This window comes from Amblyraja radiata, chromosome 25 (assembly GCF_010909765.2).
Source record: "Amblyraja radiata isolate CabotCenter1 chromosome 25, sAmbRad1.1.pri, whole genome shotgun sequence".
Taxonomy (NCBI): Eukaryota; Metazoa; Chordata; class Chondrichthyes; order Rajiformes; family Rajidae; genus Amblyraja; species Amblyraja radiata.
This window is the reverse complement of record NC_045980.1, coordinates 35,695,698-35,719,526: the sequence shown is the minus strand read 5'-3', so window position 1 is coordinate 35,719,526 and position 23,829 is coordinate 35,695,698. Positions and strand designations below refer to the sequence as shown.

The 23,829-nt window shown below is 47.1% G+C and overlaps 1 protein-coding gene across 1 annotated transcript; it reads right to left on the bottom strand.

Annotated features, from left to right (window-relative positions):
* Positions 1-331: 331 nt before the first annotated feature.
* Positions 332-23,601, bottom strand: LOC116987212 (scavenger receptor class B member 1-like; the record flags this gene model as incomplete). The annotated part of the gene is made up of 12 exons (XM_033043073.1): positions 332-457; positions 2,243-2,395; positions 3,220-3,271; positions 4,566-4,639; positions 5,727-5,845; positions 6,457-6,623; positions 9,610-9,725; positions 9,998-10,093; positions 12,046-12,249; positions 13,501-13,642; positions 19,226-19,386; positions 23,593-23,601. Coding segments are annotated over 12 exons (1,419 nt in total), but the record flags the coding sequence as incomplete, so codon positions are not given.
* Between the last annotated feature and the right edge of the window lie 228 nt (positions 23,602-23,829).

The window sequence follows — 23,829 nt, the reverse complement described above, 5'->3', positions numbered from 1 at the left end:
ACCGTGTGTGTTGAATACTAGTGTAATGGTGTAGTGTGTGAACACTGGTGCACAGTGTGTGTGAACACTGGTGTAATGGTGTACAGTGTGTGTGAACACTGGTGCAGTGTGTGTGAACACTGGTGTAATGGTGTACAGTGTGTGAACACTGGTGCACAGTGTGTGTGAACACTGGTGTAATGGTGTACAGTGTGTGTGAACACTGGTGCACAGTGTGTGTGAACACTGGTGTAATGGTGCACTCGGGGCCCACCCTACAGCCGCCCCATCCCCTCCCTCCCCGCCAGCTATGCCAGCCCCTGCCACTGGTCGCTCCAGGGCTTTGTGTAAGTCACTCCTTCACATTGCACCCACCTAGACCCAGGCCTGGGTCCACTGGCAGCTCCCTCAGCCTCTCTCCTTTCCAGAATCCATAGCCTTCACACGTAGGCTCTTGGGGCCCACGCTTGGATCTCTTCTGCAAAGAAGGAGGCATTGTCGTGTTACATCACTGAACACGGGCATTTTGCTGCTTCGATGGTGCTCAGATCTTGGCTAAACCCAGGCCTCCTTCACCATTGCTCACCGACCCCTGAACCCTGCCCTCACCCACCTCTGAACCCTGCTCTCAGTTGTCAGTTAATGCATGAACTTGCCATTCTCTCCTGATGCAAGCTGTAAATATAACTCCCTGTGCTCACTGTCGCGGTCAATGAATTCCCTACCCCGTACCCTGGACAAAGGACTGCCAGGGGTGGTGGTGGAGGCAGATACGATAGTGGTGCTTAAGAGGCTTTTAGATGTGCAGGGAATGGAGGGATATGGATCACGTGCAGGCAGAGGAGATTTAGCTCAGCTGGACATCGTTCAACACGGACATTGTGGGACGAAGGGCCTGTTCCTGGGCTGCGGTATGTCCTAGATCACTGGGCTGACCCCTCGTGCTTGTCTGGCCTGTATCCACACGGATGATAATGAACATCCTTGTCCACAGTTTACATCCGGTCAGCTTCTCTTCAACAAGGTCTCGTGGTTTCTAAGCACCAACCTTTTTGCCTCAGTTAAATATTGCTAACATTTCCCACACAGGTTTTGTCAGGTTTGCCATCTTGGCCTTCACCATTTGTTTTTCATTATTTAGTTTCTACATTAAACATTAAATGCAAGATTTCTTGAGATTAGTTATCTTCATGCCGGAAGTGGCGGCGCTGGGAACGGCTGCGGCTCGCCTGCAGTCCGTTTGTCTTTACTTTTTTGTGTTGTTTTTTTTCGTTTTGTGTAGTTGCGTTTTTGTTTTTTAGGTTGTGTTTATGTGGGGGGTGGGGGGTCGAAACGGGGTCTGCTGTCTCTCCCTTGGGGGGAATACGACTTTTTCGTCGTATCCCCCCTCTCTGCCTCCGTCTGCGCTGAGGCCTAATGGCGGAGCTGGCGACCTCGGGACTCCGGAGGCAGCCTGTCAGGACTTGCCCTGGGCTCGCTCCCGTGAGGGCGGCCCAGCTCGGGGCTGGAGCTGCGCTCCCGTGAGGCCGGCCTGGCGAGGGGCCGAGACTCTCCCGCGAGGGGCTGTGGCACTCCCGTCAGAGTGGCCCAGACCGAGGGAGAACGGCACTCCCGTCGGAGTGGCCCAGCCCGAGGGTGAACGACACTCCCGTCGGAGTGGCCCAGCCTGAGGGAGAACGGCACTCCCGTCGGAGTGGCCCAGCCCGAGGGAGGAACGGCACTCCCGTCGGAGTGGCCCAGCCTGAGGGTGGAACGGCACTCCCGTCGGAGTGGCCCAGCCCGAGGGAGAACGGCACTCACGTGAGGGCGATCCGGCTCGGGGCTGGAACGGTGCTCTGGTGGCTGGGACGGCGTTCTGGCGGCGGTGACCTGAGTCCTGGGTTCAGCCGCGGGCCAGCGGCTGCGTGTTCTGGACTGGAGGGCGGCAGCTTCGACCACCCCCGGGCCGCGGTGTTTGAGCCGGCCCGTTGCGGGGTTCGGTGAGCCGCGGGACTGTTGTGCCATCGCCCGGTGGGGAATCGCCTCAGCGTAGAGGGAGAAGAGGAGGGAAGAGACAGTAACCCTAAGATCTTTTTGCCTCCACCACAGTGAGGAGGTGCTTGGTGGATACACTGTGGTGGATGTTAATTTGTGTTTACTGTTGTTTATTATTGTATGATGTATGACTGCAGGCACGAAATTTCGTTCAGACCGTAAGGTCTGAATGACAATAAAGGGATTCAATTCAATTCAATTCAAGTTCAACATCACACATTGTTCCTACCTGTTGCATGGAGATGAATGCAAGGAGGGCAGCCACAATCAGCAGTAAAGCACCGATCGCCAGGAGCAGGTACTGCAGGATCTGCAGCAAGAGCGGGATCAGCGCCATGAATATGTAGAAGTTGTCCAGGATCGGACCGGAGATATTCCCACTCTGATCAAGCGCAGAAAGTTCCATCAGCAACAAAGGAATAATCGAGTCGGCAATATCGGCTGGCACGTTGCATGGTAATGTAGATTAAACATTACTCATTGTATGAGTAGTTACGTTACATTTACTTGGCTGGGACACCGACTTCCTTTAGAGAAGTCACGGTCTAACCGGCACTCGGCAAATCACGGTGCCGCGCGGCACTCCTGGCCAGAGGCTCAGCTGTCAAGCAGAGTGCGCTATAGGGTGGGGAGTGGGACAGGGAACACTGGGACCAGGTACGGCTCTACTGGTGAGGTGGGCAGGCTGCAACATAGAACTGTGCTCTGGAGGCAATTGAAGGCCTGGTGATGCAACTGTGGGCCTGAATTACCGATTGACCTCAGTATAGCGAGGCAATGGCCATTAGATGGAGCAGAATGAGGCCATTCAGCCCATCGAGCCTACTCAAAAGTGCCCAAGAGCAGCAGGCGGTAGTGAGGATGAGTGGGGTGTAGGGTAGTGAGGCTGAGTGGCGTGGAGTGACACAGAGTGGGGCAGGTGCTGTGGATAAAGGGGCAATGTGGAGGCCCCATGCAGGACCCGTGAAGGCAGCTGACCAGGTCATCATGGTCACTGCGGACACTGGCCCGGTCATCACAGGGGAGGGGAGACAGGAGTGGGAGGGGGAGCGGGGGGGGGGGGGGGGGGGGGGGGGAGTGGGGAGGGGGGGGGGGGGGAGTGGGGGGGGAGGGGGGGGGGGAGAGGGCTGGTTCTTTTGGCTGCTGCTTTACCCCAGTGTGTCATTAGCCACGTAGACCTTGATTGTAAATACGGGTGGGACTTACTTCATCGAACCACATGAGAGGCAACAGCATGGTCCTCATCTTCCCCGGCAAGCTGCTCAAGGAAAGGCGAGAGTTTAGTTCATGGCTGCAACAGGCAGCGAACCCTATCTTGAGATTCTCCGCTCAAGTCCCTTGGAGACGTCCCACAGACACTGGGTGAAGATGATCACATTCGCCCTTTATTTACTACCTGGTCTGGCAGCTCCAACCACTCCCTGTGTGGGGACAAACACTTCCTCATTCTCCCCTACAACTTTAAACCTCTGCCCTTTAGTTGTAAGCACATCGACCATGGGGAAAAATCTAACAATCTATCCTATTTATGCCCCTCATAAATTTACAAACATCAGACACCTGGAGTATTGAGTGCAGTTTTGGTCCCCTAATTTGAGGAAGGACATTCTTGCTATTGAGGGAGTGCAGTGTAGGTTCACCAGGTTAATTCTTGGGGTGGCGGGACTGACATATGATGAAAGAATGGATCGACTGAGCTTGCATTCACTGGAATTTAGTAGAATGAGAGGGGATCTTATGGAAACATATACATTTCTTAAAGGATTGGACAGGCTAGATGCAGGAAAAATATTCCCCTTGTAGGGGGAGTCCAGAACCAGGGGGTCACAGTTTAAGAATAAGGGGTAGGCTATTTAGGACTGAGATGAGGAAAGACCTTTGCACAGAGTTGTGAATCTGAAATTCTCTGCCACAGAAGGCAGTGGAGGCCAATTCACTGGATGTTTTCAAGAAAGAGTTAGATTTAGCTCTTAGGGCTAACAGAATCAATGGATATGGGGAGAAAGCAAGAACAGGGTACTGATTCTGGATGATCAGCCATGATCATATTGAATGGCGGTGCTGGCCAGAAGGGCCGTATGGCCTACTCCTACATCTTTTTTCTATGTTTCTATCTCTAAGGGAAGATACAGAGTTGAACCGTCATGCTGCAGCTGTACAGGTGATTGATGGGGCCACACATTGAGCACCGTGTACAGTTCTGGTCACCCAGACACGATGTCACTGGGACGTGATGGCTTGAGCTACAGGGAGAGGTTGGATAGACTGGGAGTTTTGTCTTTGGAGTTGAGGAAACTGTGGGGTGACCTTATTGAGGTGTACAAGATCATGAGGGAATTGGATGAAGACGATTCCAAAACTAATGGGCAAAAGGTGAAGATGAGAGATCTAACCCAATGTCACTTGTACAGGTACACCTCAGGGTGACCTTTGGGCAGTGGTTCAGGGTTACTCAAGGTCATGAGGGTTTGGGATTAACGTTGGTTCAGTCTGGGATCATGATGATGTCTCACATTGACAGGTGGGAATAAAGTGACCAAATAAACACTTACTTTATTCCTTTGGCAGATTTTAGAAACAGATTTAGTTGTAACTTGATGGAGACATTCAGAGGGACTCCCGTCAACTGAAAGATGAAAAATCCATTAGACTAAAACGTTCGGAACCGAGTGCTAACTGGTCACATGGACAGATACAACCTGAAATCTGACCGTCAATTCGGCCAGAATGCCTGATCTTCTTGGTGTGGGTTTAGTGTCACGTGTACCGAGGCACTGTGGAAAGCTTTTGTTTGCCTGCTACACAATTAAATCAGATCATACCATACTCGAGTACAATCAGCCCGCATCACCACCTCCTCTGGCAGCCCATTCCACACAATTACCACCCTCCGGTGAAAAAGTGTCCATTAGCTCTTTCCCCTCTCACCTTAAATCTATGTCCTCTAGTTTTAGAATCCTCTACCCTGAGAAAAAAACTGTGACCAAGCAGTCCACCATGCCCCTTGTGATCTTGTGCACCTCAGTAATGTCACCCCTCAGCCTCCTACACTCCAAAGAGTAATCCTGCAAGCTCTGGTAACATCCTGGTGAATCTCTTCTAACTTTCCAACTTAATGGCACCTTTCTGTATATCGGTGACTAGAACTGCACACAGTGCTCTGTCTGGGAGAAAGTGAGGCCTTGGGGATATGGTTTAGTCCAGGTCTGGTCTCATCCACGTTTGTGAAGTTGTGACATAACATCCTCCCTCCTGCACTTCAATTTCCCAGGAATCACTTGAGGCCCAGGTGTTTGAGGCCCAGGTATCCACCAGGTGTTGTACACTGGCCAGCATATCATGTCATGGATAGAGGTGGTCAAAAGCTGTTAACCGCTCCAGCGTGAGACCAAGTGCCCTCTCCAGTGAGAGACCAAGTGCTCTCTCCAGTGTGAGATCAAGTGCCCGCTCCAGTGAGACCAGGATCAGACACCATTCTTGGTGCATCAAAAGTCATGAAGCTGAGGTTTAGATTTTGCTCTTTATCTCAGCCAACCTGAATGAAAATCTTACTTACAAGGGAGGATGTCAATGAAGAGTTTGTGGTCGTTACTTACGAGGAGGATGTCAATGAAGAGTGCATGGTCGTTGCTTACAGGGAGGATGTCAATGAAGAGTGCATGGTCGTTACTTACGAGGAGGATGTCAATGAAGAGTGCATGGTCGTTACTTACGGGGTGGATGTCAATGAAGAGTGAGTGGTCTTTCTCACTGGGGTGTAATCCGTCCACAGCCTCCCACAGCGTAGGGTCACCGTTGTAGAAGTGAGGATGCGAGATGAAGACTTGGGAATCTGTAAATAAAAGACCACAAACGTAAAGCAGCGCCACAGTTACAGAACAAACATGTTTGTGGCCATGTAGGAAGAGATTTAGTGAGACTCGATCTTTGTGAGAGCATGCTGGAACACATTATGGCACAATAGCTGTGTAGTGCTCCTCTAAACCAGCATCCTTCCAGGGTGGTGGGTTTTATCTCTGGCCTCAACATCCCCATTGCCTCCTCTCTCCCGTTCCCTCAGGACCAGCACGTTCCTCATGGAAAGAAGATCAAGGCTGCCATGGTAAGACCCCTGGATGATAAAAGATATTGAGGCTCTGGTCAACTATAAGGAGGCATGGACAGCTGGTATATAGGTGTAGGAGTACACTTAAAGGTGAGATCAGGAAAGGATACATGAGATGGCTTCCACAGATGAGCTAAAGGAGAATCTAACGCCATACTACGAGAGGATTACGGGCAAAGAGTAACGAGGCTGAGAATAAAGCCCCTTAAAGAACAACAAGGTTATCTGTGTGTCGATGAAAGGTGCTGGGATTGTTTGTTTGGTGAATGAATTGCCAACAGAACAGGTTAAAATGCCGCGGGTATTTGGTGCTGATGGAGGAGAGGATTTGTACTCACTGTGCCTGCAGGTGCTGACGTTTAGAACCCCCGACTGTCGGCACGGACAGAAGCCCTGGTTGGGAGGGAACACCGTCCCGTTTGCAAACATCGTCTTCGGTGCAACGTAGCGGAAGGACGGTAATCCGAAGGTCCGGTCTGACTGCTGGTAAACTAACTTCACCGACCTGTTCCAATGGAAAAGTCAACTTGTGTAAGATCAATGGTGAAGGGGGAACTGCCCGGTGGGTTCAATGGCCGACACACAACTAGGACCATGGAAATGATCAGCGTTGAGGAAGTCCAACAATGGGACCAATGTCCATCCAGTGACTGGTTGAAACATGAGGCCAGAAAACCAAGAGTTCAAGAAAGATTTATTATCACATGCACCAATTGGTACAGTGGGATTTAAATTACCATACAGTCATACGAATAAAAATAATTTAACATGAACATCCCCACACAGCTGAATCAACGTTTCCCACTGTGAGGGAAGGCAATAAAGTTCCGCCATCTTCCTCTTCGTTCACCCGTGGTCGGGGCCTTCAGGCCCTCTCGCCGGGTGATCGGAGTTCTGGCGCCGGAACGGAGAACAATCTCAGCGGCTTGGAGTTTCCGAATCGGCCACTCCCTACCGGAGACCGCGACTCCCGAAGTCCTCAGGCCGAGCTGGGCGGAGATTCAATGCTGGTGACCCCCGACAAGGGGTCCCAGGACTCCGCGATGTTAAAGTCAACGCCGCCCGCGGCTGGAAGCTCTGCAGACCACAGCTCCACGGTGTTAAACAGCTGGCACAACACTCCGGAACTCCACACGGCGATCCCCAGTAAGGCATCGCTCGCTCCGCAATGGTAACTCAGTGCTGCACCGCTGCTGAAGCTCTGGACGGTCTCCGGCAGGAAAGGCCGCGAGGAGGGGGCGAAGATGCGGCTCGGAGAAAAGACGCATCCTCGACCAGGTAGTGACTGGGAAGACGGTCCCCCCCCCCACATAAAAAAGACTAAAAGACCTCCAAAAACAAACTTTTAGACAGACTAAAAATAACAAAAATAATGAAAAAACAAACAGCTGCTGGCGAGGCTTCAAGAACCAAAAACCTTCTTGAAAACTTCAAAGGAGCCTCTTCTGATAAAAGCACCACTGCCTCTTCCCTCCTCCCTCCGCACCTCTCGCCCCTCCGTCCTCGCCTCCCCCTCAATATTGGGCAAATTAAAATCATCCAGTATGCCAACACTGTTGCTTTTACATCATTCCCTAATCAGTCTACATTTCTGTTCCTCTCCTGCTGGCTATGGGGCCCATAGTATAATCCCATCGGTGATTGTACCATTTTTATTTTTGAGCTGTATCTCAGTGTTGCTGTGACATTCTGATTAATAAAGCAACTCTTCTACCCCCCCTCCCTACAACAGCTGAAATATCACAGCGCTGGAACATTGAGCAGTCAGTCATGTCCCTCTTGCATTCCACAGAAACATAGAAAATAGGTGCCGGAGTAGGCCATTTGGCCCTTCAAGTGTGATCATGAGGTCATGGCTGATGATCCAGAATCAGTACCTTGTTCCTGCTTTCTCCCCATGGCCACAACATCCCCGTCCCAAGCTCATCCGCTTTCCCCATAACACTCCTTGCATTGAAATAAACTCACTTCCGCCCCTCCTTCTCACTGGGCACATGACTTGTGGTTAGAAACTCTATCTTTCCGTCAGCCCGTCCTCCAATTGCCCTACGGCTCTGGTTCAGTAAAGTTTAGGTTAGGTTAGGTTGAGTTAGTTACCGTCCTAAACTCCCACCCCTCTAGTTTAAATCCTCACAACACACTAGCAAACCTCTCTGGGGGTTTTAGTTCACAAGTGCCCGTGTAACCATGAATCATGTATCTGAAGCCCTCCTTCCTGCTCCAGGGCCACATGTTCAACTGCAATATATCTTTTTATTTCGTGTTGCCCTAGCATGTGGCATGGGAACTAATCCTGAGATCACAACCATGAAGATGCTACTGTCAAACTCCCTGGCCTCTCATTACTCCTCTCTCTTCTTGTGTCATTGGTACCGACCTGGCCACGACCTCTGGCTGCTCACCTCCCCTCTCAGAGAGTCTCGTAACAACTCTGGAATCTCGCTTGCATCCTCATTTGCCAAACAATAAGCGAGTTCGGTATTCCAACCGGGCATGCCCCAGTTATAGGTCATTGGCGATAAACAGCTGAGCTGTTGCCTCTGTTTTATCCGTAGTCAGGATCGAACCTGGGTCTCCGGCGCTACAAGTGTTGCTGAACTGCCACTGGAGTTAGATAATGTAGAACAAGTGTGAACGGGTGATCTTACCCCCGTCCGCTCCCGAGTGTCCCATTCCAGTCCAGGGGGCGGCGAGAGATGTCCGGGGTGACGGGACACCGGCCCGGAGCAGTGATGGCCCCAGGCTTACAGCCAGCGTGGAGGGGAAGCACTAACTCCAGCTCAACTCTGCTCCAACTCATGAGGAACCCGTTCCCTGACAGGCCGGGGACCGTCAGCAGCACCTCTCACCTTATCCAGTGGCTGGCGGGTAACCCCCTCAGTGCGAAAGCCGAGCACCAGTCATCAACGGGGATACACACAAAATGCTGCAGTAACTCAGCGGGACAGACAACATACTAGCAAACTAGCATCTCTGTAGAAGGGTCTCAACCCGAAACGTACCCCCTCCGCAACCTGCAACCAACGAGCAAATCCCCGGCACTCTCCGCAGAATGTGAAACTAAACACAAACCCCCTTCTCTCTCCCAGACCTATCACCATCTCTCTGCCGGACCAGTCTCTCCCCGTCTCCCACTCGTATCCGCTTCCTCTCTCTCGCTGTTACACCCCACTCTCCCGCTACCTGGCATCCCTGTTCACTTTTTTAAACGCAAATGACCTTTGACCAATCCCATGATTCCTTGCGTTTTTCGGAGTACAGGACTGGCTTATTCTCAGGCTGCGACATCTGCCTGCACTAATTAGTCAGCCATGAGAACTTCTCCCATGAATTGGTGTTGGAACTGCTCAGCGCCAGTGTTGGGATGTGGTGACGCTACCAAAGCCTTGCACTAACCGGCACCTCGTGGTTGTTTAAACTCCATAACACATCTCTACAAAATGATTGCTGCGAAACACATTGATATTTGGTGAATTAATTCTCGTTCATACCTACAGGCATCTGGGCTGTAAAATTCCAGCGCGTCTGACGGAGTCATAAATGGAGGCCACATTTCCCCCGAGGTGCCGTTTATCATGTTGCATTGGGCAGAGTGCCAGTAGTTGACCTGCAATATAACCTCTGCAATTATGGCAACTCACCTTTCAACAATGTAAAACATGCATCTTTCAAATACGTTCTTGTTCAATGCTTGCCTCTGTTGGCTCTGGGCTCCTGACCCTCCCCCCCTCCCTTACCCTAACCCCCTCCCCCATCCCCTGCCCCCAGCCCCCCCCCCCCCACCCCCCCCACCCCATCCTCTGCCCCCCTCCCTCTACCCTGCCCTCTCCCCTGCCCCAAATTCTTGCATCTGCTGATCTCCAATTCCCCAAACCGCACCTTTTTATCACCATTCCACGTGTCGATTCCTTGGGCTTTCCTGATATCATCAACTCCTGTGTAAATCGTGAATAATCCAGTGTCGGTGTTGTTCAGCTGCAACATAATCCCATCACAGAATGTTAGATCGTTCATGACAGAAGCCTGTCTAATTGGCCAGTCAGCCAATCCGACCCAAAACATCACCTATCCAGTTTCTCCACAGATGTTGCCTGACCCACTGAGTTACTCCAGCACTCTGTGAAACGTCACCTGTCCATGTATCCGGGTTTTGTGGTGGCACGTGAGACTCGAGGATGGTGTGTTGCCTCCCAGGTGCCAGGGTCCAAGACGTCGCAGACCGACTTCAGAACATCCTCAAGAGGGAAGGTGAGCAGCCTGAAGTAGTTGCACATGTAGGCACAAATGATGTGGGTAAGAAGTGGAAGGAGGTTCTGCAACGTCAGCATAGACAACTAGGTAGGAGGCTGAAAAGCAGGACTTCTAGGGTGGTTATCACTGGGTTGCTTCCAGTACCTCGTGCTAGTGAGTGTAGGAACAGGGAGACAATAGACAATAGGTGCAGGAGTAGGCCATTCGGCCCTTCAAGCCAGCAGCGCCATTCACACTGCCACCCAGCTTTGTGTCATCTGCAAATTTGCTAATGTGCTTTGAATCCCTTCATCTAAATCCGTTAATCCCTAATAATGGGGGATTTGAATGTGTGGCTAAGGAGTTGGTGCGAGGGCAGGGATTTCGTTTTCTACTAGATCATTGGAATCTCTTCTGGGGCAAGGGTGACCTGTGCAAAAGAGACGGGCTGTACCTTTAATGGAAGGGGACCGACAGGCAGGTTTGCTAGTGCTACACGGGTGGGTTTAAACTAAACAGGGTGGGGTGCAGTCAACGTGGATGCGTATCCATGCAGCTCCCGGGAAAGAAAGTGGAGGAAAGGTCACGTTTAAACTAACAGAGCAGGGGATGGGACAATGCAGGCAGACTGAGGGCTATAAAAGGAGGACAGAAGCAAAAGGTAGAAGGGGGATTAGAAAAACTAACCTGAAAGCTTTGTGGCTTAATGTGAGGAGTATTCGAAATAGGTGGATGAATTGAATGCACAGTTAGTAGTTAAGGGATATGATATAGTTGGGATTACGGAGACATGGTTCCAGGGTGACCCAGGCTGGGAGTTAACATGCAGGGGTATTCAAATTCCTGGGCATGCATATTTCCGAAGATCTTTCCTGGTCCCAGCACACTGATGCAATTATAAAGAAAGCACATCAGCGCCTCTACTTCCTGAGAAGATTATGGAGAGTCGGTATGTCAAAGTGGACTCTCTCGAACGTCTACAGGTGCACAGTAGAGAGCATGGTGACTGGTTGCATCGTGGCTTGGTTCTGCGTCCAGGAGCGGAAAAGACTGCAGATCACTGCCCAGTCCATCATCGGCTCTGACCTCCCCACCATCAAAGCGATCTATCGCAGTCTCTCCGCTGCCTTCAGGTATAAGGTACAGGAGCCTGAAATCTGGTACATCCAGGTTCAGGAACAGCTTCTTCCTCACAGCCATCAACCAAACTCTGAACTATAACAGCCTATTGCACTTTATCTGTTTATTTATGTGTATATATATATGGTCTATGCTATATAGACACACTGATCTGTTCTGTATTTATGCTTACAATATTCTGTTGTGCTGCAGCAAGCAAGAATTTTATTGTCCTATCTGGGACACATGGCAATAAACTCTCTCGACTTGACTTGAGTTACTCCAGCACTCACTGAAACGTCACCTATCCATGTTCTCCAGCACTTTGCGTTCTTTTTTGTAAACCAGCAGCTGCAGTTCCTTGTGTCTCCAGTGAGATCAGGGTATGGGAGTAACACGCACCCCATTTCTCTGCCCTATTAGATTAGAATAGATAGGGGTTCGATGGATAGCCGAGACATAGCGGGCTGAAGGGCCTGTTTCTGTGCGGTAAGACTTTCTATAAGGAGGTGCAATCTGCTCCTTATTTAACCCATTGTGTTTATTCAATTACTAAACTTTCAAAGCTACAAACTTACATCTGCAAACAAACCAAACTTGTCCTTAAAGGGCAGGAGGGTTGGGAAGAGTTTTTTAAGGGTGATAATCAGCTCGTCTTCATATCCCCACATCATCTCCTTTATGGTTCTTTTGAAGAAAGCAGTTTGATTAAACGTCTGCATGACCGAGTTGAACATTATTTTCATGAGTGGAGTTAGTTTCTCGGCTATTATGGACACGCCCTAAAATTGAAACAAACAAGAAATCAAAACATAGAAACATAAACAATAGGTGCAGGAGTAGGCCATTCGGCCCTTCGAGCCTGCACCGCCATTCAATATGATCATGGCTCATCGTCCAACTCAGTATCCTGTACCTGCCTTCTCTCCAAACCCCCTGATCCCTTTAGCCACAAGGGCCACATCTAACTCCCTCTTAAATATAGCCAATGAACTGGCCTCAACTACCTTCTGTGACAGAGAATTCCACAGATTCACCACTCTCTGTGTGAAAAATGTTTTTCTCATCTCGGTCCTAAAAGATTTCCCCCTTATCCTTAAACTGTGACCCCTTGTTCTGGACTTCCCCAACATCGGGAACAATCTTCCTGCATCTAGCCTGTCCAACCCCTTAAGAATTTTGTAAGTTTCTATAAGATCCCCCCTCAAAAATATCAGGAGATGATCTGGAAGCAGCGAGCAGAATTAAGGCAACATATATAACACTCTGGATTCTACAAAACACGCTAAGGCAAAAAAGACACCAGCTTTCGATTGGGAAGGAGAATCGACCTTAACGACAGGAAGTGGGCGTATCATTGAACACACGCAAGGGATGCAAGGGTGACAAGGCAAGATGAGACAGGACCTGCCAATGAGAGGACAAATCAATGTGGTCACTTACATGTGACACAGAAAGCAAGATGGGAAGTTGAAGGAATCTAAAATGGCTGAGAGAAAACCTGAAAGAGGTTGGCTCTCTTATTACCAGCTTTGATTAGCTGTCCTTGTACCTTGTGGTCACCACATCCGAAGAGTCCACCTATACTGGAAGTTGGACAATTTTATGCTGGACAATTTTTACATTTTATCAAGCCAATTGATATCAAGCCAAAGCACCAGACTCTGCCTCCTTTGTCTTCACTCAGTCCCAGCCTTTCAACACTGTGTGGGAAAAGGTCATAAGTGATAGGAGCAGAACTAGGCCATTCGGCCCATCAAGTCTACTCTACCATTCAATCATGGCTGATCTATTTTTCCCTCTCAACCCCATTCTCCTGCCTTCTCCCCAAAATCCCTGATACCTGTACTAATCAAGAAAATACATCTTGTCTAACTCAGTTAAGCCCCTTCACAATATTAAACATCTCTATTAACTCTCTCTTCACTGCTCCAAGCTAAATCCAGTCTCTCCACAGCTTTGATGCTGCAGTACGTGGCCCTGGTGAATACGGTGCCTGCTGGTGTAAGTGTGTTGGGAAGCCCAGTACTTACTAGTGCAAGCATGTTGGGGAGAACGAGCTGATCACTCTCAGGGCCTATTGAACGCTCTGGCACAAAGTGAAATTGTCGAAACACTCGGTAGGAAACTGTGTGATTTTTATGAAAGGTAATGTTGCTCTTTGGTCTGTATTCTCTGTAAAATAACAAACATCTCAATGTTAACTAACTCACTTTTTCCAGAATTCATTAATTACATAATTTCATATTTTACAACCATTTAAGATAGTACTAACAAAGAAAAATACGTTAAAGTTGTAAGGAAAACAGTTAACGATGATACGGGAATTTTGTAAAATCTGTCAAAAACATTGGAAAAGGACAGGAATGTGGGAAGAATTGTGATAATACAATAGACAATTGGTGCAGGAGTAGGCCATTCGGAAAGTTGGGAGGATAATTAACGGCAACGTCCAACATAATGCATGTTGGCGAGTCAAACATATGTGGGGCATGCAGGTTAAACAGAAGGGCACGAGGAAGTGGTGATGACAGATGGTCCTTGGGATTAAAGTCCATAGTTCCCTGAAAGTCGCAATGGTGAAGAAGGCATATGGCAGCCTGCCTACATATAATTAGATGTTAAGGGATATGATATAGTTGGGATTACAGAGACATAGCTCCAGGGTGACCAAGCTGGGAGCTAAACATGCAGGGGTATTCAATATTCAGGAAGGATAGACAGAAAGGAAGAGGAGGTGGGGTGGCATTGCTGGTTAAAGAGGGGATTAATGCAAAAGCGAGGAGAGACATTAGCTTGGATGCTGTAGAATCTGTCTGGGTAGAACTGTGAAATAGCCAAGGGCAGAAACTGCTTGTTGGAGTTGTATACAGATCACCAAACAGCAAAAGGGAGGTTGGGGATAGCATCAAGCAGGAAATTAGGGATGCGTGGGTGTAGCAAAGGTGACTTAATGGGTGACTTTAATCTACATATAGATTGGGCCAACCAAATTGATAACAGCGCTGAGGAGGATTTCCTGGAATGTATACGGGATGGGTTTTTAAACCAATATGTAGAGGAAGCAACTAAAGGGCAGGCCATTCTCGACTGGGTATTGTGTAATGAGGAAGGATTAGTTAGCGATCTTGTTGTGCAGAACCCCTTGGGCAACAGTGACCATAATATGGTGGAATTCTGCATTAAGATGGAGAGTGACATGGTTAATTCAGAGAAGAGGGTCCTGAACATAAAGAATGGAGACTTTGATGGTATGAGACGGGAATTGGCTAGGATAGGCTGTCAAATGATACTTAAAGGGTTGATGGTGAAGATGCAATGGCAAAGATTCAAAGATCGCATGGATGAATTACAATAATTGTTCATCCCTGTCTGGCGTAAAAATCAAACAGGGAAGGCGGCTCCACCGTGGCTAATGAGGGAAATTAGGTATAGTGGTAAATCCAAGGAAAAGGCATATAAATTGGCCAGAAGAAGCAGCAAACCAGAGGACTGGAAGACATTTAGAATTCAACAGAGGGGGTCAAAGGGGTTAAGTAAGAGGGGAAAATAGAGTATGAAAGAAAGCTTGCAGGGAATATAATAACGGACTGTAAAAGCTTATTTAGACATGTGAAGAGGAAAAGATTAATGAAGACAAATGTAGATCCATTACAGTCAGAATGTGGTGAATTTATAATGGGATAAAGGGCTGAACAGTTAAACAAGTAACTTTGGTTCTGTCTTCACTGAGCAAAACACAAACAATCTCCCAGAAATACAAGAGGGCAGAGGATCTAATGGGAGGGAGGAACTGAAGGGAATCCACATTAGTCAGAAAATGGTTTAGGTAAACTGTTGGGACTTAAGGCAGATAAATCCCCATGGCCTGACGGTCTGCATCCCAGAGTACTTAAGAAGGTGGCCCTAGAAATGGTGGATGCATTGGTAATAATTTTCCAATGTTCTCTCGACTCTGGATCTGTTCCTGTGCTCTGGAGGGTAGTTTTTTATAGGTAGTTTACTCCACTCTTTAAGAAAGGAGGGAGCGAGAAAACAGGGAAATTATAGACCAGTTAGCCTTACATCTGTGGTGGGGAAGATGCTCGAATCAATTATTAAAGATATAATAGCAGCGCATTTGGAAAGCATTGACAGGATCAGTCAAAGTCAGCATGGATTTATGAAGGGGAAATCATGCTTGACTAATCTTCTGGAATTTTTTCAGGATGAACAAGTAGAATGGATAAGGGAGAGCCAGTGGATGTAGTGTATCTGGACTTTCAAAAAACCCTTGACAAGGTCTCACACAAGAGATTAGTTTGCAAAAATAGAGCATATAGTATTGGGGGTAGGGGATTGACATGGATAGAGAACTGGTTGGCAGACAGGAAGCAAAGAGTAGGAATTAATGGGTCCTTTTCAGAATGGCCGCAAGGCTCGGTGCTGGGACTACAGTTGTTTACAATATATATTAACGATTTAGACAAGGGAATTAAATGTAACATCTACGTTTGCGATGACACAAAGCTGGGTGGCAGTGTGAGCTGCAATGAGAATGCTATGAGGCTGCAGGGTGACTTGGATCGGTTGGATGAGTGGGCAGATGCAGTATAATTATTATTATTATTATTTTATTATTATTATGATTAAACTTTATTTCAGACTCAAGGTCCAGACAAGAGATGACATTACATAAAATACATTGCATATAAAAACACCATAAAATACATATAAAAGCTTAGTACATTACTTATGAGCATCATATATTATATACAAAAACACAATATATGATTTAAAATCCAGAATAAAAAAGAAAGATCAATGTCCTACAACGAGACTGCGATACCAATGTCTCCACAACTGGGATTGGTAGCGTGTAGTGCTAAACCCTATGTTTGATTAGACCACGATAATTCAATCTTCAGTCATTAATCCTGCAAATGAATTCATACATACGATTTCTTAGGATAGCTTCTGAAGTACTAACTCCTGCAGCCACAAGCATGTTACTAGCACTACACCATCTAGGTTTCCTTAACAGTGCTCTCATGGCATCATTATAGACCACCCTTAGCCTCTGCAAACTTGTCTTTCCGTAGTTCAACCACAGGTGCGCAGTATAGAGTGGTGTGCAGTATGCTCTAAACAGCAACATCTTCACCACATCTGTACACGCATCAAACTTAGGCAAGAGAATATTCGCCTGTACATACAGCATATGTCGTTGCCTATAAATATCCTCATCATCTGCCATTTGTTCTGTAATAAAATGTCCAAGATATTTTACCTTATTACAAACACTAAGATTATTGTCAGACAATTTAAAATCAGGAAATTCTAGACATTTATCCTCTAGTTCTACAGATCATAACAGCACTCTTACCAGCATTATATTTAATGTCATGTTCCACACCAAACACAGAACATATAGTAAGGAGCTGCTGGAGACCAGCGCTAGATGGACTAAAGACCACAAGATCATCTGCATACATAATATGGTTCACTAGAGTATTACCAATCATACACCCAGTATTACAGGCTTACAATTGTTTGGACAGATCATCAGAATAAAGATTAAAAAGGACTGAGACAACTTGTGTTAGACAATTCCCCCTTGTCTAACACCATTGCTAACCCCAAATGGGGCTGAGACCCTATTGCCCCATTTTACTTGCATAGTCTGGTGGGCAAACCAGTAAGCCAGAATTCTCACAATGTATTCAGGCACCCCTATTTGACTCATTTTAACAAACAGCTTTCTGTGATTAACACGATCAAAAGCCTTGGAAGCATCAATAAAGCAATAAATGGATGAGTTTATGCCTCTATATTTGTTTACAATCTCCTTTAGGGCATATATACACAAGTCAGTGCCATGTTTAGCTTTAAAGCCAAACTGGTTATCTGTGAGTTAACAAACTCATTTACTTTATCCAGCAGAATTCTTTCTAAGACTTTTGACAATATGCTGGCTGAAGCTATGGGCCTGTCATTATTTAGGCTGCCTACTGTACCAGCTTTGTCCTTAATGACCGGCATTAGCACAACAGACAACACTGAGTCTGGTAACAAGCCATGAATCATAAAGCCAGTAATACAAATAGCAAGGAGAGGAGCTATCCTCACACTCGCTTAGTTAAGAAGTTCAGCAGAAATATGATCCAAGCCACTTGCTTTGTTGTTGGACAGCTTGTTCATGGCATGATACACCTCATGTGACATAATCGCCATTGAATCATTACTCTCAATGTTACATTGTTCACCCTATACAAATAAACGTTGCCTATTTCCTTCGCTCCATTGATGCTGCTGCACCCGCTGCGTTTCTCCAGCATTTTTGTGTCCCTTCAATTTTCCAGCATCTGCAGTTCCTTCTTAAACAATCAGTTGTAGGCTCCCCAGTCCCATGAAAGTTGCCATTGAGAGTATTGAGTTTGGCCCAGTCTTGCTTTGCTAAGAATGTCTCTTGCATACATAGTACGTCACAGTTCTCCAGAAGGTTGTCAACAACTGAGCGGCGAGTTTTATCCCCTGAGCTCCGGCCCAAACGCAGGCCACGACAGTTTACGACAGAACCCGGATGCTCATTTAGGGAGATTAGTGAGTTCCCCAAGCACCAGCAGGCACACTCAATCCCCCCGCAGCAGGCGCAGTGCTTGATCCAATCACTCCAACCCCACACAGCTCGTAATAGCACCGGACAAATGCCTCTTCTGGCCAGAGCTCCGGATTGTACGTTTCGCCAACCTCATTACATTCCGCAGATACTTAAATGAACAGTATCTACTGGGTACAGTGTCAATCTTTTGACAGGTAACCTCATGGCAAAGTTTTTCTTGTGCCTAAGTGTGAGGTTATCCACTTTGGTGGCAAGAACAGGAAGGCAGATTATTATCTGAATTGTGTCAGATTAGGAAAAGGGGAGGTGAAACGAGACCTGGGTGTGTTAGTACATCAGTCACTGAAAGTAAGCATGCATGTACAGCAGGCAGTGAAGAAAGCTAATGGCATGTTGGCCTTCATTGCGAGAGGATTTGAGTATAGGAGGAAGGAGGTCCTACTGCAGTTGTACAGAGCCCTGATGAGTCTGCACCTGGAGTATTGTGTGCTATTTTGGTCTCCTAGTTTGGGGAAGGACATTCGTGCTAGTGAGGGAGTGCAGCGTAGGTTCACCAGGTTAATTCCCAGGATGGCGGGACTGTCATATGCTGAACGAATGGGTCGACTGGTCTTGGAAGGATGAGAGGGCATCTTATAGAAATATGTAAAATTATTAAGGGATTGGACAGGCTAGATGCAGAAAAAAATATTCCCGATGTTGAGGAATCTAGATCCAGCGGTCACAGTTTAAGAATAAGGGGTAGGCCATTTAAGACTGAGATGAGGAAAAACGTTTTCAGCCAGAGAGCATCTCTGGAGAAAAAGGATGGGTGATGTTTCTGTTTCAGGTCTTCAGTCTGAAAAACATCACCCGTCCTTTTTTCCAGAGATGCCAGCTGAGTTACTCCAGCACTCTGTGAAACGTCACCTATCCATGTTCCCCAGAGATGCTGCCTGACCCGCTGAGTTACTCCAGCACTCTGTGAAACGTCACCTATCCATGTTCCCCACAGATGCTACCTGGCCCGCTGAGTTACTCCAGCACTCTGTGTTCATCTTTGATGCTGCATTACCTGTTGTATTCTGTCCCATTGTATGTTGACTGCTAGAATAACAAGTTAAGCAATCACAAAGTCCTGGCACATGACATTTCAAAGTATTTGCTAACTGAGATACCTGTAAACGTAGGGTCCTCGCTGTTCAACAACAGGCTTCTCACCCTGGAGAATTGCGTCTGGATTCACGATATGAAAGAAATATACAGACATGTAGAAAGGGACAGGAACATCCTTCCAGACGGAATAGGCAAAACCATTGCGTGGGTTGATTTGAACGTTCTAGATCCAATAACAAAAGACAGATTACAACAGGGATTATAAAATGAAGACAATCCGATACTGCCCTACAGACAGAGAAACTCTTGCATGTGGAGGTGCGAGTGCCAAGGCAACGTGGCCTACCAACAATGAAGATCTGTGGCACAATGTCAGCGATGGCAGCCTCGCCAACGGTCTGTCTGTCTTTTCGTCTTTTTTGTTATTTTTAGTGTGTTTTAAAAAGCATGTGTTAATGTTCTCTGTTTAAGAAGGAACTGTAGATGCTGCAAAATCGAAGGTAGACAAAAATGCTGGAGAAACTCAGCGGGTGAGGCAGCATCTACAGTGCGAAGGAAATGGGCGACGTTTCAGGTCTCGACCCGAAACCTCGCCTGTTAATGTTCTCTGGTTTGTTTTATGTAGGGGGTGGGGAGAGGGGGTGCTGGTAGAGGGAAACTTTTTTGTCAATCTCTTCCCTTGCCGGAGATGTGATTGCTGTCCGGACCGTATCTCCGGTCGCTCTACGGCCTAACATCATGGAGCTGGCTCGGGACTGACTTTGAGCCCCACCGCGGGGGCTGTGGCATTTCCATCGGAGCCTACGATCCCTTGCCTGGGATCGACGCTCCAACCGCGGCCTGCGGATTCCAACATCGAGGAGCTCGCAGTCTCAGGTAGAGACTGACCTTGGGAAGCTCCAAAGCAGCAGGATGTTCGACTAGCCCGGACCCGTGGTCCAATCGCCGGGCGCGAGGAGCTGACATCCCCCCAATGCAGGAGCTTGATCACCCTGATGCGGAGGGCCCTGATGAAGCCGAATTTTAGTTAAAATATAAGAAGATATTAAATTGGCTTCTGGGCTAGTTTACAGCTTATATTTAGTCTCAAATTAGGCTTGCCTTGGGTTGCGGGTGTGTGAGATAATAAATACCATAACATTGTCTCCCAAGTGACAAGCAGAGAAGAGCTAGATCTCTTTGAAGTAAGATGCCATAAACCAAATGACCAATGTTTATGGGGGAGGAGGCGATAAAGGAAGAGAGAAACAGCTAGTCACATCTTTGAAGTAAGATGCCATAAACCAAATGACCAATGTTTATGGGGGAGGAGGCGATAAAGGAAGAGAGAAACAGCTAGTCACATCTTTGAAGTAAGATGCCATAAACCAAATGACCAATGTTTATGGGGGAGGAGGCGATAAAGGAAGAGAGAAACAGCTAGTCACATCTTTGAAGTAAGATGCCGTAAACCAAATGGCCAATGTTTATGAAGGACGAGAGAGGAACCAGGGAAGTAGTAAGATAAAATGTCGTAAACCAAATGGTCAATGTTATCTTGTACTATGTAAACAAAAGGCCTTTGATGTGATGCCTTTTCCTGTACCTCTGACCATGATTAATGTCTGTGGAATGTGCTAAGGTGACAAAGAAACACTATATAATGCGATGTAATTCTGTTGTTCAGAGAAGGGAACCGAGGACAGTCGAGTGTCTATATTGGTCACTTAGCTGGAATTCTCGCTCCCTTCCATCGGCCGATGTTAAGTAAAGTTTTGAACTGGTCTACCAAACAGTTTGTGTGGTGTCTGTTTATTAAGAAGCGAACCTGGTTTAGTAGTTATAAAAGTAACTTTTTCATTGGCGTAGTTATGCAGGCCTCGCTGGGACCACATCAACAGCTGACTGTGCAAGAGGTTGCAGAGGTTGCCGGGATTGGAAGGGAGATAACTGAGCTCTATCGGCCCCCTTGTACGACCGACTCCCTAGAAACTCCCGGGAACGTCTGTGATCCTTCATCAGAGGTTGATCCAGGTTCCCTGCCGAGGTTCTTAGAAACAGACCAAGGTAAGACCAGTGGGGCTTTATAGGTTTTTTTTTAAGCAGGGATTGTGTATGTATTTTTAAGACAGAATTGTGCATGTATTTTTCAAGAAGGGCTTGTGTATATTGTTAAGAAGGACGTGTGTGGTTTCTCTTTCTCTCTCTCTGTCTATCTCTCTTTGTCTTCTCTTTTTCTCTCTCTCTACTAAGGGCTCATCAGCCTCGTTGAGATATCCGTTATTTGTCGGGTTGAGATACGGGGGTTGAGGTGTGCGTCTGGCTTATTGAGACATCCGAAGGGTTGTCGGATTGAGAAATAAGTGGCGGTGTATATTAAAGATTACGGAGTCTGCCAGGTTGAGAAACGGGGGTCCCGGTTCGCGGGTCTGCTTCGTTGAGACATCTGGGGCTTATTTTAGGTCTGCCAGGTTGAGAAACGGGGGTCTCGGTTAGCGAGTCGGCTTCGTTGAGACACTTGGGTCGTATATTCAAGAGTTACAACAAAAAAAACAGGTCAGCCGAATTGAGAAACTGGGGTCTCGGGTAGCGAGTCGGCCTGGTTGATATATTTGGAACGATTCGGAATTAAGAAGTCTGTTTTCTCTCTCTTTCTATCTATCTATGGGGAATGCTCTGGATAACAGTCCAACATACGTGTTATTTGAATCCTAGGTATAATAAGAAATTTAGAATGTTAAGTTACAAGTTGACCAAACGGTTAGGGGATGAAGCCTGGCCAGTAGGGGGAACATGGAATGTAGAGACATTTATATGGGAAAGGAAGGCAGGAAAGAAATGGAAGAAAGGAATTAAAACATGGGAAGCAGAAGCAGAGAAGAAGCATGAGGAGAGTAGAGATCGAAGTTGGATGGATACTGCATGTCAGAAGGGGATAGAGTTAAGAAACAAGGATAGCACTCGGAAACGATGGAACGTATTGCAACTAGAATGCCAGTGGGCAGAGGAACAACAGGAAAGAATTAAAAGACAGACAGGAGGTGAGAAACAGGTGATGGTTAGTAAAAAAATAAACCCAGTACTGGTAAATCCTCTGGAGGAGACTTCATGTCTAGCACGACGACCCTATTTGGTAATGAAGATGAGGAGTTAGATAATCTTGGGAGATGTCCACCTCCCTATGCCCTACCAGTAGCAATGGCATCTTTACCTGGGACAGTTCCGTCAGTAACATCCCTATACCTTGAAGTTCTGACCTTACAAAGCTCCCCAGGATTGGGAGCAGGGGAATGCCTTTCTCTGCATAATTTGTTTAAGGCATTGATGCTACCAGAACAGCTGGTCATTGTTAAATGTACTGCACACACTGGTGCTGGGGACCCTATAGCAAAAGGCAATGAGTTGCTGATAGTGTATCCAAACAGGCAGCCTGTACATCCAAATGCATAGTGACAGCACGTAAACAGACGCTAGCAAATAGAACGGTCCTGCCAAACATGAAGGAGGTATGTACATTACAGAGGGACGCCTCTCATATATAATAATAACTATGGAAACAAGAGGGCTGTGCCATTGATACAGCACACCCCGCTTGGACAAGTTGGTGTATACGATACATTTTTACCCGCCTTACCCATGCTGGTAAGGAGGGAATGATAGGGTAACAAAGGAAATGTGGTGGCAGGCCTCTGAATGTAAAATTTGCCAATGAAGTGATCCACGCAAACCAATTAAAATACCCTCAGGGGTGACGCCAATGCCATCACGATCGTTTGAATGCATACAGATTGATTTTATTGAAATGCCAAGGGCCCAGTGTTATAAATATTGCTTAGTGATTTTAGATTTATTTAGCAGGTGGAGTGAAGCTCTACCAACCACTAATAATACTGCTGAAACTATGGTAACATTGTTGTTAAGAGAAGTTATTCCCAGGTTTGGCCTACCTACTGTCATAGGTTCAGACAATGGTCCTCATTTTAACCACTATTAATAAGGAAAAATGTGCACATTTTAATATCCAACAGCAATTTCACTGTATACACCACCCACAGGCATCTGGGATGGTGGAAAGAGTCAATGGGGATTGCAAAACAAAATTACCCCGGAGGTAACTCCTTTTTCTGACAGGCAACTATGTTATAAAAAAATTGGGGATGAAGGAAAATTTGATGGAGAAATGAGGAAAGAGCTAGGGAGACTGAAAAGTCAAGGGAAGTCTGACTAATCATGATCTGGATCAATGTCCAATTAGGGTTAGGTAACCAGGATTTTGGTAAACAGAAGTCTTGTCAGAAAAAGGGAAAGTAAATTACAAAGAGACGTCTTTGAAGATGAAATTATATACTGCTGGTAAAACAATGTTTTTGTATATGTACTGATTGTAAAGCAATGTTTTTTGTATGTGGAATGTGTGAAATCCGAAGCAATGAGCAAAGTTGTGTGTCGCTTTAAGAAGTTTGTCCTTTAAAATGCAAATGGACAGTTTATCCGGCTCGGGGCTGGAACGGTGCTCCGGTGGCTTGGACGGTGTTCTGGCGGTGGTGGCCTGAGTCCGGGGTTCGGCCGCGGGCCAGCAGCTGTGTCAGCAGGACTGGTGGGCGGCAGCTTCGACCACCCCGGGCCGCGGTGTTTGAGCCGCGGGACAGTTTTTAACATCGCCCGGGTGGTATCGCCTCAGCGCAGA